General features: G+C 40.4%; 1 protein-coding gene across 4 annotated transcripts in view; it reads left to right on the top strand.

The window, feature by feature from the left end:
- Window positions 1-15,708, top strand: part of LOC134534912 (protein big brother-like) — a 160,202-nt gene that overhangs the window by 100,381 nt on the left and 44,113 nt on the right. For all 4 annotated transcript variants that reach the window (XM_063373632.1, XM_063373613.1, XM_063373622.1 and 1 more), the window contains exon 5: window positions 6,445-6,564. In XM_063373632.1, coding sequence (XP_063229702.1) covers window positions 6,445-6,564 — 120 coding nt within the window. The remainder of the gene's footprint in view (window positions 1-6,444; window positions 6,565-15,708) is intronic.

The raw sequence follows: 15,708 nt of genomic DNA, 5'->3' as shown, positions 1-15,708 counted from the left end.
TATGAATTCGCTATCGATGATGTCGAAGTGTCTTTATCGTCTTCATGCTTCCTTTTTAGGAGTCCATCATTTTTACAAAGAATGGAGGATCTACTGAATATAGGCTTGAATGTATTCTCACTATTCACGGTGTTGATACTTCCATTAGTTTCAGTCTTCCCGAAGCCATTAGCATCCTTCAATTTATGTTCTTCCTCACGATCGGGTGAGCTAATACCATCACGCTCAGGACAAGGAAAATTATTGTCATAATGCAGATCACTCTTCTTTAGTCTAGTGGATCCATCGGTGTCCTCTGTGCCGTAAGTAGTCTTGACTTTACATGTTCTACCATGTCTTTTTAAGCTGTCAATTCGTGTTAACAACCTGCTACAACGATTACAGCTTAACATGTTGCGTAGTGGGTTTCTAGCACAATCATTCTTCTCATGACGTCTAGCATTCCTTCTCATGACAAAATCCTTGCCACAGTATCTACAGCGGCTTCCTTCCGATTCAGCTATAGATAACAAACCACGAGCCATGGTAGCTTCTGTGACTAATGTTAGATACAAACTGTCAGTTTTCTCCAATTGGAACCATTTCTTAAATAGAGTTTTTGAAATATTACATCAGCGAGAGTTAAGTTATCTAATGCAAAGCAAATTGATGCAAGTAGTTCCGGCTGTCGTCAACAGATGGCGCCACGTGTTGCTTGCAGGTAAATAATATATATTTCATAATGTGGGATGCGGAACGCTCACTATCGATCGCAAAGGGAGGTTGGCTTCTATAGTATCCAAGGAGAAAAAAGTTCGTCCTTCCTGCTAGTGCTTCTCAGATTTCTCACGGTCCGCCATCTTGGATTACGACGTCACGGCGTCCATCTTGGATGGGTGTGACCTTGACCTTTGACCGAAACCGCAGGAATGATCGCAAGCACACGGATTAACCATCAAAATATTGATAAGAATAATCAGAAGCATACGGAGAAAACCATCATAATATTGGCAAGAATAATCAGGAGCACACGGAGAAAACCACCACAAGTTTTCTTTGATATCATTAAAATACAAAAAAAAATTAATAAAAAATTAAAAATAAAAACGAAAAAAAAATTCAAACATTCTGCTAGCTTGTGAACTTCTCATTGTTGAGCAAAGATAGAGTTCTAGTACAAGCCAGAATGTTTCCTGTGTGTACTGTGTGTACGTTCCGTTTCCTGTGTGTTCGTTCCGTTTCCTGTGTGTACTGTGTGTGCGTTCCGTTTCCTGTGTGTACTGTGTGTACGTTCCGTTTCCTGTGTGTACTGTGTGTACGTTCCGTTTCCTGTGTGTACTGTGTGTACGTTCCGTTTCCTGTGTGTACTGTGTGTACGTTCAGTTTCCTGTGTGTACTGTGTGTACGTTCAGTTTCCTGTGTGTACTGTGTGTACATTCCATTTCCTGTGTGTACTGTGTGTACGTTTAGTTTCCTGTGTGTACTGTGTGTACGTTCCGTTTCCTGTGTGTACTGTGTGTACGTTCCGTTTCCTGTGTGTGTGAACTGTGTGTACGTTCCGTTTCCTGTGTGTGTGTACTGTGTGTACGTTCCGTTTCCTGTGTGTACTGTGTAATCATTACATTTATTGCGTGTAAATTGCATGTATTGCGCGTAGATTGCGTACATTACGTGTTGGAGCTGATGGAGCTGTTGGAGCACTTGCAGCTAATGGTCAATTGAAGCATAGGAGCAAAATGTAGATGGATCTGATGACGTGAATTGTAGCTCTTGGAGCCTGGCGTATATTGGAGAGATCGATTTTTTTTCCGATCAAATGATCCTCTTTTTTAATTTGTAGATTTGACTCTAGTATTATTGTACATGGTTCTTGATTTGACTAGCGTATTATTCCAATACGGTGCATGTATATAAGCGAGTCCTAGACAGCAGGACGCTCAGTTTGTTTCTGACGACGGCGGTGTAAGGATCACCTAGTTTGTTTCTTCTGGTGCATAAGTCGTGTCAATTAGCTGTTCTTGAGACCTCGATGGCATCTTTACCGTCTTTAACGTTAAACTCGGAGGTTGTACCGTCGACTACGGGAACCTTGACGACAGCTACGATGGAGAATGTGCAGATCCCGTTGGCAACGACGACGTCAACATTGGAGGAGATTTCAACAGATGTGATACCACCATCATCCGAAGTTCATCATCAGCAATGGATTCTTCAACTAATGAAGAGCGTACATTGCGTCAGTGCAAATACTGTGACGCATCATTTACTATCACCTCAAATGCTCGCAGACATGAGAATAGAGAATGTGCTAAGAACCCTTATCGAAAAATGTTTGGCTGTATTAAGTGTCGCAAGCAATTTACAAGAAATGCTAATTTGCAGCAACACTTGGAGACATGCAAAGGACCTGTTGCGCGGCAGAAAGTAAAGGTATCGGTGCAACAACGATGCATCGATGTGTATAAGAGCATGCCTGGAAATGGTACGTCGGCGACAACGTCAGTATCTGGATCGAGTCTGAAAGGTTCGTCTTCATCACCGCGGTATCCTTGCAGCTACTGTGATACGTCGTTCGCATTTTCCCATGATGCACGAAGACATGAGCGGAGCAAATGCATGAAGAATCCTTCTCGCATGAAGTTTCGCTGTGATGAGTGTTATGAATGGTTTACTCGAATTGATAATTTGCGACGACATTCGAAAAACTGTAAAGGTGAAGTTCGTGCGCCTACTGCTGAACTACCTTCAGAAATTTCGACTCCTCGCTTTAGATTGGAGACTCGTAAGCGTACAAGCAAGAAAACAGATGCGCAGCAACCGATTGCTATGGCATCTGGGCATGGAACTAAACCTAAGACTGTGATCGGTGCTCTGCAGGTGAATGATAATGGCTTCTACTTGGCGCAGTCTACATTTCGTGGAACATTGAAAGACTACTATTATCTAAATACGTTAGGTGAGTCGAAAGACATTTGTAATTTTCTTGATGATATCAGACAGAACATAATCAATCAGCTTACTGATGACGTAGCAACAAACGGACCTTTGAAATATAACTTGTGGTTGGACTGTATATATGGAAAGCCATATCCGTTTGATGACAAAGAGAAGACGTGTGCATTCAAGACATCGGCAGCAGTAATTTACAGTTCGGACGATGTGAAGCAAACTGTTAAACACGGTATCCAGAAACTTTGTCAAGAAGAGGAGGACTATGTCAGTAAAGGTTCTGGTTGGTCTCTGTCTAGTATAAGCCGATTGGAGCTAAGAATTAGTCATTTCACACCGATGCGGAACTAATGATTATAAGATTGCTGGCTTTTGCAACTGATCCTGTAGTAGAATAGAAATTATGTAATAAATATTATGTTTGTAAAAGAACTTGTGGTGTTTAATTCCTTGAACCTGACACTTTTCTGATATTTAAATTAAATTTATTTTTAGCTTCGTTCAGAGATCGAACCAAGGAAAGGAGCGGATCAAATCAATATGTAAATTAATGAGTGATTTTTTTAATGAATTTTGGAACTTTTCCCGAATTTCTAGCTAAATATTTACGGATTTTCAAGATGGCGGTCAAATTTCAAGATGGCGGGGGCACCTCGGTAATAAATGTTTACTGCACTCTAGCGGGTAAGAATTAAACTAACATGGCGTCAGCGCACTCTAGCCGACGATACAATTATGATGGCTTCCAGCATCGAAGACAAGATGGCGGACATGACGTCATACTAGGTGACGATATATATGCTTTGAAAAAAAGTGGTGGGAGTCAGTCTGCTAGCACCCACCACGGGGGAAGGATCGGTCGTCATTTTTATTTATTTTTTTGCGCTCGTCGGGTTCGAACTGAGGACTCCGAGCTCCGTGTCGTTAATGTATGATTTTTAAATATTTTTTATTAAATTTTTATTAATTGAATTTTTTTATAAATTTTAAATTTTTTTCCGTTAAAATCGGATAATAAATAAAAAAGTTAAAGATGACGTCAGAGGCTTATCAGAGGCTGTAGACATGGATGCTTAAGCCTCTATATGGACATTTCTAGCCGCTGGGATTTTTAAGGACTAAAAACGGGAAATTTTCCCTCGAAACGGGAATTTTTCCCTCGAAAAGAGAAATTTTTAATTTGTGGAATTTTTTGAGAATTTTTGGCGGAATTTTTTTCCACAGAAATGTAAATTTTGAGGAATTTTGGGCAATTTTTGCCCAATTTTGGCGGATTTTGGCGATTTTTGAGGATCAAATTCAAGGTCAAGGTCAAAGGTCAAGGTCACAACCATCCAAGATGGCCGCCGTGACGTCACAATCCAAGATGGCGGAAAACACCACAGACACCTCAGCCTGAAGCCTGCCGCCGGAGCCCCTATCATATACTACTAATTAGCAGACAAATTTGCTTTTATAACGTTCTTCTGCAGTTATGGTTAAGGAGAATGAAATTTAATACAAAATTGTAAATCTTTAAGTTTAAAGTAAATTATAACGGCGACTAGTTTTAACTGGCCTTTTAAAATCATGAGAATCTTTATGATTTTAAACGGCTTAGTAAAATTAAATAAATTTTACTAAATAATTTTTAAGCCACGCCACGTAAGTAGCTACCCGCATTGCCTTTAAACACTATTATTCATTCAATTTGGTTTTACTCATCCATACTGCACAAAAATGTTTAAAAAATTCAACTTTGTCAGCTTTTTATGCAAAAAGGATACTATATATATTATATATATAAGTTTTTTTGTTGAGGTTCGGACTCTCAAAAATTCAACAAGTTTAAACATGTTAAACGTAAAAATAAAATAATAACCTGGAACGGGACATATACCGTTAATACGTGTTAATCATCTTCAGTTTCGTTACTTCACTAGAGCTCGATTATTTCGCGGGTTAATCGTACACCAGGCTGACTCAACTTGCATATATAATTATAATGATCTATCTTTTGACTGCAATAATGTGTGCCCGTGCTAGCGATTGTTTAGGCCTACTTGTAATTAGCTGCTGTCTGCAAGAGAAGCCATTCACTGTGGGAAAAAAAAGTGCATTCTTACACCAAATGTTTGTGCAATATCTCCACCCATGCAAGTTTATTTTACACCTACATGGGTAGATGAATTTTTACTCTTGTGTTCAATTAAAAATTCTATCAAAAGTGTAAAAGTACAATTTCTATGGTTTGGTAAATGTGACATTAACTGTTGGTGTATTTTTACTCTGTGATTAAATTTACATAAACATACATGTGTATTTGTACCACAACTGTTAGTTAATAATTATGGATCTCAGATTAAATTTATATTGACAATGAACATTTTAGTTTTTACTATTGCCAAAAGTTTTTTTAACGTGTTTTTTTGTAGCTTATACTTGCTAACGAACCATACTTAACACCTTTAATTGTTCAAGTATGAGCATTTAACAATTTTCGTGCATCAGGGGAATATCGAACATACAACCTTTTGGGTTGTTATTATACCGTCATAAACATTTGACCATCGTGCACACTAATAAATTAATGAAAATACCACTTACTTAACGTAATGTAAATTTAATAGGGGTTACTTTTTTTTCAGTTCCTTAATAGTAGTAAGTTTACTCTAAGAAATATTTTACACTTTAACAATGACATATGTTTGTACCTACAAGTAGAGTATACTGATAAAAAAAACCTGACACTGATTAATTGAACACTTAATCATTTATGCTTCATACATGTTATTTAAAACTTTAGTTATTATAATAAAATTTTAACATTCGTGTAATTTTACCGAATTCTGTAGCACAATTTGGATTTATAATTTTTTTCTGTTGCAAAATTACACTTAATCTGTTGTTTTGATGCAGATTTTATCCCAGGGTTCTTAATAAATGTTATCTGAATGTTGTTATACGTCACGCTAGTGATAATAGTGAAATTTTATGTGAATTTTTTGCCGCTCTTAGATTACACTTAGTGATTTTTTGTCATAGGATACCTACTACTGTATTCGTCGCTGTTGTTGTGTTGTCCATAATATATCTTAAGTTAGGTTCATCGTTGGGTTTATCTGTTTCAATTTAGCTGATTTAGACTTGTTTTCCGTGAGGTTAATATTTTCATTTTTTTGTTTCTTATTATACATTTGTAATTTTTTTTCCCCATGACAAGCAGTGCAAAAACCTGCGATGGCGTAGAGCCTAGAAATTGTATTAAATGTAAAATTCCCCCATTGCACGGATCAGTTAAAGGTTACTTGACCCGACGCGCTGGAAGGTGCTGGAAGGTGCTGGAATGTTCTGGAAGGTGCTAGAAGGTGGTGTGGAAGGTGCTGGAAGGTTCTGGGAGGTTCTGGAAGGTGGTGAAAGATGCTGGGAGGTTCTGGAAGGTGCTGGGAGGTGCTGGAAAGTGGTCGAAGGTGCTGGGAGGTTCTGGAAGGTGCTGGGAACGACAGCGCCGTCAGTGCTTGTGTCCCGTGCGCGCAGATGGAGGACTCGATGCTGCGGGACCAGATCGAGCGCTACAACCAGAGACTGCGCGACTTCGAGGAGAAGCAGCGCGCCTACCGCCAGCACCAGGAGCGGCCTGGCGACCAGGACCTGGAGGTGAGCATCCTCGCCGGTCCCCCCCCCCCCCCCCCCGTTCCCCCGTGCCCGGGGCTGTGTAGCTTTGGGCGCCAGTTGCCACTGCACACTTTGCATGGCTGTGGTTATTTTTTGCATTATGAAATAGATTTTTCGAGAAAATACTGAGTAGTTCTTACAAAAATTGAAGTTTAATTCAAGCGTATTCATTTTTTAAAACCATGGAAAAGATAATAGAATAGTCAATGATTTTACTTTAATTTGTTTTATTTTGCTTGTTAATGTGCGCAGTCAATACTGGAAAGCTATTCAGGGAAAGGTTTTCAAATAATTTTAACTATTGGAGGTACTGGGACAACACAAAGTATAAATGCGCGGGTAAGAATCAGAACCCAGTATTACTGGGAACATTTTTTTTTGTAGTGTTACAGTTGTTTTCATGTTAGTGTACAAATTCCTGTAATTTTACATGAATAACAGTTATAAATTTTTTTTAAAAAAATAATTATAGTGTGGGATAATTTGGCCCAAGTAATGTTGCCTGCTAGGTACAACGGGTTAAAAGTTAGTATATTTACGCTTTCTAATACTGTTTTTAAATTCATACTGTTTGTGTAAAACCACACCAGCCCCGTAGGTGTGATATTGTCACAACATAACGTGTTTACCCTGATAGCAGAACAATAATTTCAATTCAATTGCGAATAAAATTAATTGGGAACCTTAGGAAATAATGCAATTTTTATACGTCTTAGATTTTTAATAGTTGTAGGGGTTTGAAAAATTGTAAATTTGGTAGATAATGGTTTGTCCCTCGGGCCCTTAGTTTCTCTCGGCGGTACTGGCAGTAGTCTTAAAATTTCCCATAAACTATATCAGTGTAAACAAATAACTCGTATCTTAACTGAGTATTTTCTTCGTTCTCGAAGACTTACTAGTGGAATGTATTTTTGGCGAAAAATTCTTATAGCTCATTAGACTGCAAAAAGGTAAGCCCGCGCTAGAGAGATTGTTCCCGTGTAATTGGCGGCCATCTTCCAGAGAAGCCATTACCCTATTTTACTGGGCCGTTCATGACGAATTCGCTTCCGCAATGGATAGCTAAGATTGGTGTGCTGAGAGTAGACATGTACTTGAAAAAAATGTGAGGGAGTCTTTATAGTACTCGCCAGTAATGTGTAAACATATAATCTGGGTAACAAAGCAAATTCATGTGTTCTCATGTTGTTCATTTTGCAAATAAACTTGTAATACGAAACTCGGACACGAAATTTAAAGTAGAATCCTTCAAAATAATGCTTAGCGTTATAAATAAAATGGTAAATAAAATATTAGCTTTGCAAATATCAAAATTTCTGGATGCAAATCACACGTATACTTTCTGCGCCCGCCGCTAGAATTCGCTGCCTGAATCGTAAACGTTGCTTCCCAACTTAAAACGTAGATCGCAATTAGCAGTATGAAACAACCGGAAATTTTAAATTATTAGACACGGCTCCGATAAAACCCGGGTTTTGGAGCTGATTTTCAACAAGTAATGTTAAAAAATTTTTGGCCATCTTGTTAAAAATCACTAAACAGTTAATACTATAAAGTTTCCGCGCGCTTTAGAAGTCATACTTATATGGCTTACTAAATTATTAACGCGAAACATTATAAAACAAATTATACCACTAAGTTTATGTTTGTATATTTGTTTTTGCTTAAATGATTGAAATCTGTAAACACTTTCCACAAGCAAACGTTAATCGCATTAAGTTGATTCAACAGTATTATTATATGATTGAATTAAATTGTTATTAAAAAGTAAAAAAAAGTATAGTAACGTGATTTGTACCACGCCCCTTGAGGTTATCGAGCGAGCTCTCAATCGCTGTGCTAGGAAGCCTCTTAGAAACTTCGAAGGAGAATATGTGTTTATAATCATTTTAATGCCTAGTTTCTTAGATATTTTAAACTTGGTATTACTATTTACTATGACTAATTTACCAGATATATTCCAAGGTAGTTTCACTATCGTAAGGTTTCATTTGGCACAACAATACGTTTGGTATGTCCCCCCCACCCTAGTGTTTACTTAAGTGACTGTACACGAGTTTATGTTTGCTATACACGTGGGTCCGCCATCATTGTGGCACAGTTCCGTTCATCGACTTCAGTTCCATTCTCGCGAGATCACTCCCACCAAGAGCTGAGCTGTTTACACACCAATAAACCCAGCCACCCACGAAACACAGGCAATACCGCGAGGTTGTTAAAACATTACGCGCAGATCTCAAGTCGGCGCGCGAGGTAAATGGAAGCGTGCCTAGGGAGGAGGGGGGGGACAAGTTTGAGAGGACGTAGTGGGCGAGACGCTCGCCTCTCTCGCAGCGCTCGTTAGCGCTCACAATGGGGACACGCAAACACTCCGGCTCGCGGTCCATTATGCCCGCCCCGCTTTTGTCTCGCCCATTACGCGCTCCAATTAGCGCCCTCTGCCCGTGTGGGAACCGACCCCCTCCCTCCTCCCCCTTTTTTCGCCCCCAAACACGCACACACACGCACGCACATGCACTCCCACAGCGCGCGTAATGCGCGTGATCCCGGACAGAGCGAGAGCAAATAGCGATTGTGCGCGGCCTCCCCCCCCCCCCTCTCCTACACTCTCCCCGCGCCGCGGGGGTGTTGACACACGCACCCCTGCGCATACTCTGTATAGCCGCCCGGGGGCACCCCAGCCCCTACTCTCTCTCTCTCTCTCTCTCTTCCTGTTCGAAACTTGCAAATACAATAATTCCTCAAGATCATTGTGGATCAAGAGGGGGATTCCATTCCCTTCTCTCCCTTCCCCTCCCCACCCTTCGCTACCCCCCCCCCCCCCTCTCGAGTGTTCTCATTGGCAACGCGCGCTCTCTCGCCAACACGCCTGGGCATGGATATGAATATTCACCGCGCTTGTCTGTATTGTGAGCATTAATGATCTGCGCCTATTTTACGTTGCCTGTCGATAACGTAAGCAACGTGAAATCATGAGCACAGGCTAAGAACGACTTAACCCTCCGAAATTACAGTGAGCTTAGAACCGTTTGGATAACAATTTTTGGCGCTCGAAAATGTAGCCTAACCAGCTGTTGGAGTCGAACTCACAACCCTTGTTAATTGAGTATGGCGCCTCAGCTGGTACAAACGCCGATTATAATAATTATAATATAGGTACTTAGGTCTTTGTGACCATTTGTTACGGGGAAGAGATCGATTGTAGCCACGTATAAAATTGAATAATACAGCGTATCTGTAAGATAGATGTTCTGTTTTCAATATTTTTGTCTCGAAAATGTGATATTTTTGATGAAAAAAAATGATTATTGCAATAGAACAATTTAATCTTTTAAGCTTAAGAGTATTAAGAATGTTATTTGCGGGTGCTACAATGGCTTAGTGATACCACCAAGGCGGGTCAAGGTTCTATTCCCGCAAGTTGAGAAACGCGGTGGCAGTTGCCGTGAGCCGACAATGCTACATTCATAACTCATCGTCACCACTCATCATCTCCACAGACCTCGATGACGTTAAGCCCTGATCTAGCCATTCAATAAGCGTAAGACAAATTTTGAGTCCCGACTTAGCTTGAAATTTTTTTTTCGAAGCGTTTGGTTTTAAAGTTTTCCAGCGTGGAGCCCCCAAACGTCATTTTCTTTGGAGGCTATTCTCCCCCCCCCCCCCCCCCCTCCTTTCCCAGGTACTCGGTAAGTTATTACTGCCCCTAAAAAAAAGCCCCAGGACCCCGCAAAGTTTGAGGCCGCCTCTGTTCTTTTGGATTCATTTGCGAAGAGCCCTGGACAACTGGTAACTAGCGTTCTTCGCGAATTGAAGGTGTTGGACAGTGTAGAACATGTTGAACAGTGTGTGTCTGGGTCCGGGAGACGGACGACCGCCGGCGCCAGGAAGTAGCAATCTTATCGCCACAGGAACGAGCCCGCGGGCTGGCGATAACCACTCTCTGGAAGTTTCTCACGGGACCGCTGACCTAGAATTAGCTGTGTTCTGCCGACAGCTTGGTCACAGCACTGCGCCGTTATTGCAACAGTCCGTGTCACGCGTAGATTGCAGTGCAGATGAGTAGATGGCGACCGCTGTTGCCAGATTGATACTTACTTCCCTGGACCCTGGTTGACATATTTTGTACACCATAGTTAATCGTAATAAGTTTTAATACAATTTTGATTAGATTATTAATGATTTTCCATAACCATAAAGTAGTGTCTACTGAGAGAAAAAATAATTTAATGCTAAATACCAATTATTACTTCACAGGAGAAACTATTTGTAACAGTTACTGTTAATAAAAAGGCATTCCACGAAAGTATGTGCGATGCCCAAACAAACAAAACTTCTTAAAATTGAATGATATAAAAAAGTTGACAAAAACTGTTGAAAAGCAAACATTTTAATTACATCTCATTAAAAAAAAAATTTATCATCAGATGATGCTCTTGATGAAATACACCAGAAAACGCATTTCAACAATTCTCTATATTTTAACAAAAAAATTAAATTAATATATATTAAATGCATCTGTTATTTAGCGATGATTCTAGCAGGAAAAAAATTAATGAATGTTGCAAAATGATGAATATAACGAACACTTTAATTTAGTATATACAAAATATACATTAAAAATTCAATTTATTTTAATATATTGCAAATGAAAATTATTGCTGGTATATAAAATGATAAAAAATTATAAAAAAAATTTTTAATGAAGAACCTCTTAAAAAACTAATTTGTCTCTGGTCATTCAATAATCATCCTTGCCGTTGATTGATTAAATATACACTTTCACTTGACTTGCAACTCTTGATCGAGACAAAGCCACGTACAGTTGGTCGTGTAAATATGTATTGAACAATAAAATATGTATTTCATATTTCATTGCATATAAAGGCGATACCAACAAAAACAGGAATGGCCATTCATCTACCTTATAACATTAATCATTCAAACACAAATCGACATAAGGGAAGATAATGGTCACACACATAATCATTCACACACAGAATTATACAAAACCACTAACACACAGAATCATACATTGAAGGTACTTAACTCACCGATGAAGTGTAGGAATATGGCTTACCCAACACCAAGATGCAGTCAAAATATTATATTTGCGCCACGGACTCGGCAGCAATGCTAGGAGGTACAGGTTAGCAAAGTGCAATAAAAATTATACAGCCTACAGCGTTACGCAATCATTAAGTCAGTGATGAGCGGAACTATTTATAGGATGCTCATTGGTCGATAACAAGGTCAGGGCCGTCAATGGCGTGGTGAGAGCACTGCAGACCAATCAACGTGAAGCAGATGTATACTTCTTCAAGTCTACTTTGTTGTCCAATTATTCCGCGAAATATTAGTGGTTCCAGATATTAGGTACGGTAATTTTATTTATTCAATTAATGTCGTCTTTTTGGTGGCGAATTAAGACGATAGGCCTTTTTTTACACCTAACCTAATTTTATACTATTACATAATACCTTGAAATTTTACAAAAACAAACATAACGTAAACATTATATGATAAAATGGGTAATAACATAGAAAGCAAAATTAAGCTCAAACTAAAAGTTCAAATATAAGATGTACACACTACAAAATTTAACCAAAACCTAATTCACAGGGAATTAAAAATTAAGCAAAGGCATACACGTAGCTACTGGAAAGTAAAAAATCCTGCGTAGCCAAAACAAGATAATAATAAGTATTATCACAGATGCAAGCAGTAGGTAGCCCGGTTAAGTAGGTGCTGCAAAGAGTTTCAATGGAGAATGCGCCTGAGATAAACTATGCGTTCTTCGCAGTTGCAGATACCTGGATATACGTGTAAAGTACGTCATATTCTGAATTTGGACTTCTGTGCTGTGCTCTGTATTCATCAGGGCGGACATAACACTTCCGGAGGCTGGAAGTTTTTTAAATTTTTTTTTTAGCTATGAATACTGAACAAGTGGGTAAGAAATTCATAGCAACTCAGCTACATGAGGTAACAGAGCAATTACTCTGGAGGGATTGTTGCAGTCCTCAGTGTTCCCTCCCCCACCCAGCCCAACATGCCTCACACACAGAAGCGGCATGTATGCTGTTTAGCACGCGTGATATTTGTAAGCATGTATTTCATACAAACTTGAAACGTGTGCTCCGCATATTACATAAAATTAATATGTGAATATACTTAAGTTTATATGTGTAAACGGTGGACTTCTGAAAGTCTGCTGTGCGTTGAGTCTTTAGTGTGAAAATTTTCTTTCAAAACACAAATATAAAGAATACTTGCCCACTTATAAAAAATTATTTAATGGATGTACTGGAGCCCCTCCTTACAACCCTGGCTACGGCCTTGACCCTTGTCGCATAAGCCATTAGCTTTAAAAAAATTTCAACTTAATTTTTTTTATTAAAGTTTGGCTCATTGGTGATTTTTTTTTAAAATCGCCAACCATCCCTCCATTCCTCCTCTTATGACTTTATATTCACATTAGGACAGACGTTTTTATTACAATTTTATACACTACGCCTCACCCGGGACTCTAACCCAAAACCCCTCTATCCGAAATCCGGCGAGCGTCCGACTGCGTTAGGAGCCGGCTTATGTCGGACGTCTGTCTCTGAAACGAGCCCTCGATACCAAACGTTCCCACACTGTATTATTTTTTTTTTTTTTACCTTTTTACAAGGAAAATCCTTGGAAACTCAGTTGCCAAACGATATCGGTTGCAAAACTGCAAGGCAGGCCTTTGTAAAACTGAAAAAAAAATGTTGACAAAAAGCTCTGCCTTGAAGTTTTACTAGTGATGTCGTTGGGGAACTGAGTTTGCAAGGACTATCCTGTCTACAGTGAAGCGCTCGTAGCGCAGCTGGGAGGAGCCGTGACTGCTTGCGGGTGCCGCGCGCACTGCGAGCCAGGTATTTTTTATCCGTGTGCGCATCGATCGAGATGACGGGCAATTTTTTTGTCGAACATTCCGTCATGGCGGACTGTATCTCTCGTCGTCGTGCCCAGGGCTGGCAGCACCAGGCAGCTCTCGCGGTCGCTCGCGGGCTAATCAAACAAGCCCCCCCGATACACGCTCGTGAATATATGATCTCCCGTTGCTGAGCCAATACTGCGGGCCTTGTGTTGGCAGCCACTCTCTCCCTCAAGGGGCTCGGCAACACAAGGGCCGAACCCTCCCCCGTGTGAATATATGATCCCCGGCCCACCTGAGACCTAACCTCCGGAGTGTCAGGTTGTGAGGACTATCCGCTATCCACACACCCCCTCCACCTCCTGCAGCAACACACAACTTACTTCGCGGGCCCGGCAGCGAGCATAACATTCCCGGACAAAGGATCCTCCGGAGGAGCGCTGTTTGGCTCCAAACAGCCTCTTAACTTGAGAGGCCCTTTTAGCTGCGAAGTGAGCCTGCCATCAGGGCTCGTCGGGCGAGGGGGGGTTCGGGCGCCCCACAATGGCCCATTCAGCTGTCACTGACCACGTCCGCCCGCGGGTTGGGAGGAGGGGGGTCATTGTACCCCCTCGCCGTTCCCCCCACCAGGACCCTCCGACCTGAAATTAATAATAGGCCCGGACCGGCGGATTCCGCGTTCCTGCCCCAAATTGCCTGGATATGCAGATGTCGCAGTCGCCTCCCGCCGGGACGGCAGTGTCGAGAAGCCATTGTGGCGCGGCCTCGTTATGTCGGCGCCCGGGGTCGCGCTTTCCTTCCGGAGGGTTGCTGCTAACTCACAAACACTCAACTAACAAACACATAACTTAGAAACACAAAATGAAGAATATTATATAAGTTTTGACAGGTCTAAGGCGTGTGTTTCTAAGTTATGATGTTTCTAAGTTGCGTGTTTCTAAGCTATGTGGTTTGGCGTTGTGTTTCCAAATCATGATAGTTCAAAGTTATGATTTTCCAAGTTATGACCTTTTTAAGTTGTGTGTTTAGGCATCATGTGTTTCTAATGTTTCTAATTTATGAGTTCTTAAGTTATCGTTCTAACTTATGACGGTTCTAAGTCATGTGATTTCCCCCCCCCCCCCTCATCCGAGAATTTTAAGTTACGGCTGTTCTAAGTTGCGTTTTTGTAAGTTACACGTGGATCCTTTCGGCAGAAGTACGCCATCAATCTTCTAGCGTTGTCTGGTGATGAGATGCGCGGAACAATAATTATTAATTCGATCTACTAGGTCGTGTAATCGACCCGAATGCGCAAATGCTAATGGTTTCGTTGGAAAGCGCAAAGAGTCAGTTCTCGTTGAGTAGTGTCAGGGTAGTGTGGTCACACAGAATCAGTGATATTCACGGAACTGGGTTCGTAAGAATAAGTTCGCACTGAGGAACTTGAGCGGAATGAAGACAACAGAAACAGAGAAGTTCTGTAATAGGTTAACGAGGTAGGCGTAATAAGACTTCAGTACCAATAACAATCTAATCGTACCATTGTTTACAGCAGAGACAGTTATACAGGTAGGTTCGATACCTATAACTTAGTATCAGATAAATATCCCTATATGCATTAAGAGTCTAGATAATATGTGGGTACCAAAACTTGGAAATTATTTTCACTCCACTTCATTTAAGTGAGTCAACAGTTTATTTTATTTGTACCCTGCTTTCATTTTATATTTTAGCATTATATATGTATATTTTTTTCAAATGCAACCACTACAGTTCGTATGCCTCGACAATTTTTTTTTGTCTCCAATAACACGAGTGGGGTACGAGTATTTCGGATACCAGCTTATTATCCACCAATCTCATTGCTGCAACGAGCCTCCGATAAACTTTATAATGCGGCGTAAAACCCACACATACGCCTTTCTTTGTCCTACAACAGATACGTGGTGGGGAACCTACGATTTACAAAGAGTTTTCAACACGCAGGAATATTTATTTTCGTGTAACTAAAACTTTATTGAACTTTCCCTGTTTGCCTGTGCAGTTACTGACCGCGAGTCCTTGCTGTGCTTGCAAACAGTTTGCCTCAATAATGACAGGGACCTTAAAATCAACACCTGTCGCGAAGAGACATGTATCATGTATCAAGTGACGGTAACAAAGATACTTATTTGCTGTAGTTTTCAAATATTATTTCTCGTATTTAATGGCTCAAGTTCCGCGCGTTTTTTTTTTTT

The sequence above is a fragment of the Bacillus rossius genome, chromosome 1 (assembly GCF_032445375.1).
Source record: "Bacillus rossius redtenbacheri isolate Brsri chromosome 1, Brsri_v3, whole genome shotgun sequence".
Classification (NCBI taxonomy): Eukaryota; Metazoa; Arthropoda; class Insecta; order Phasmatodea; family Bacillidae; genus Bacillus; species Bacillus rossius.
The sequence above is the reverse complement of the archived record's forward strand: the minus strand, read 5'-3'. Positions and strand labels throughout refer to the sequence as shown.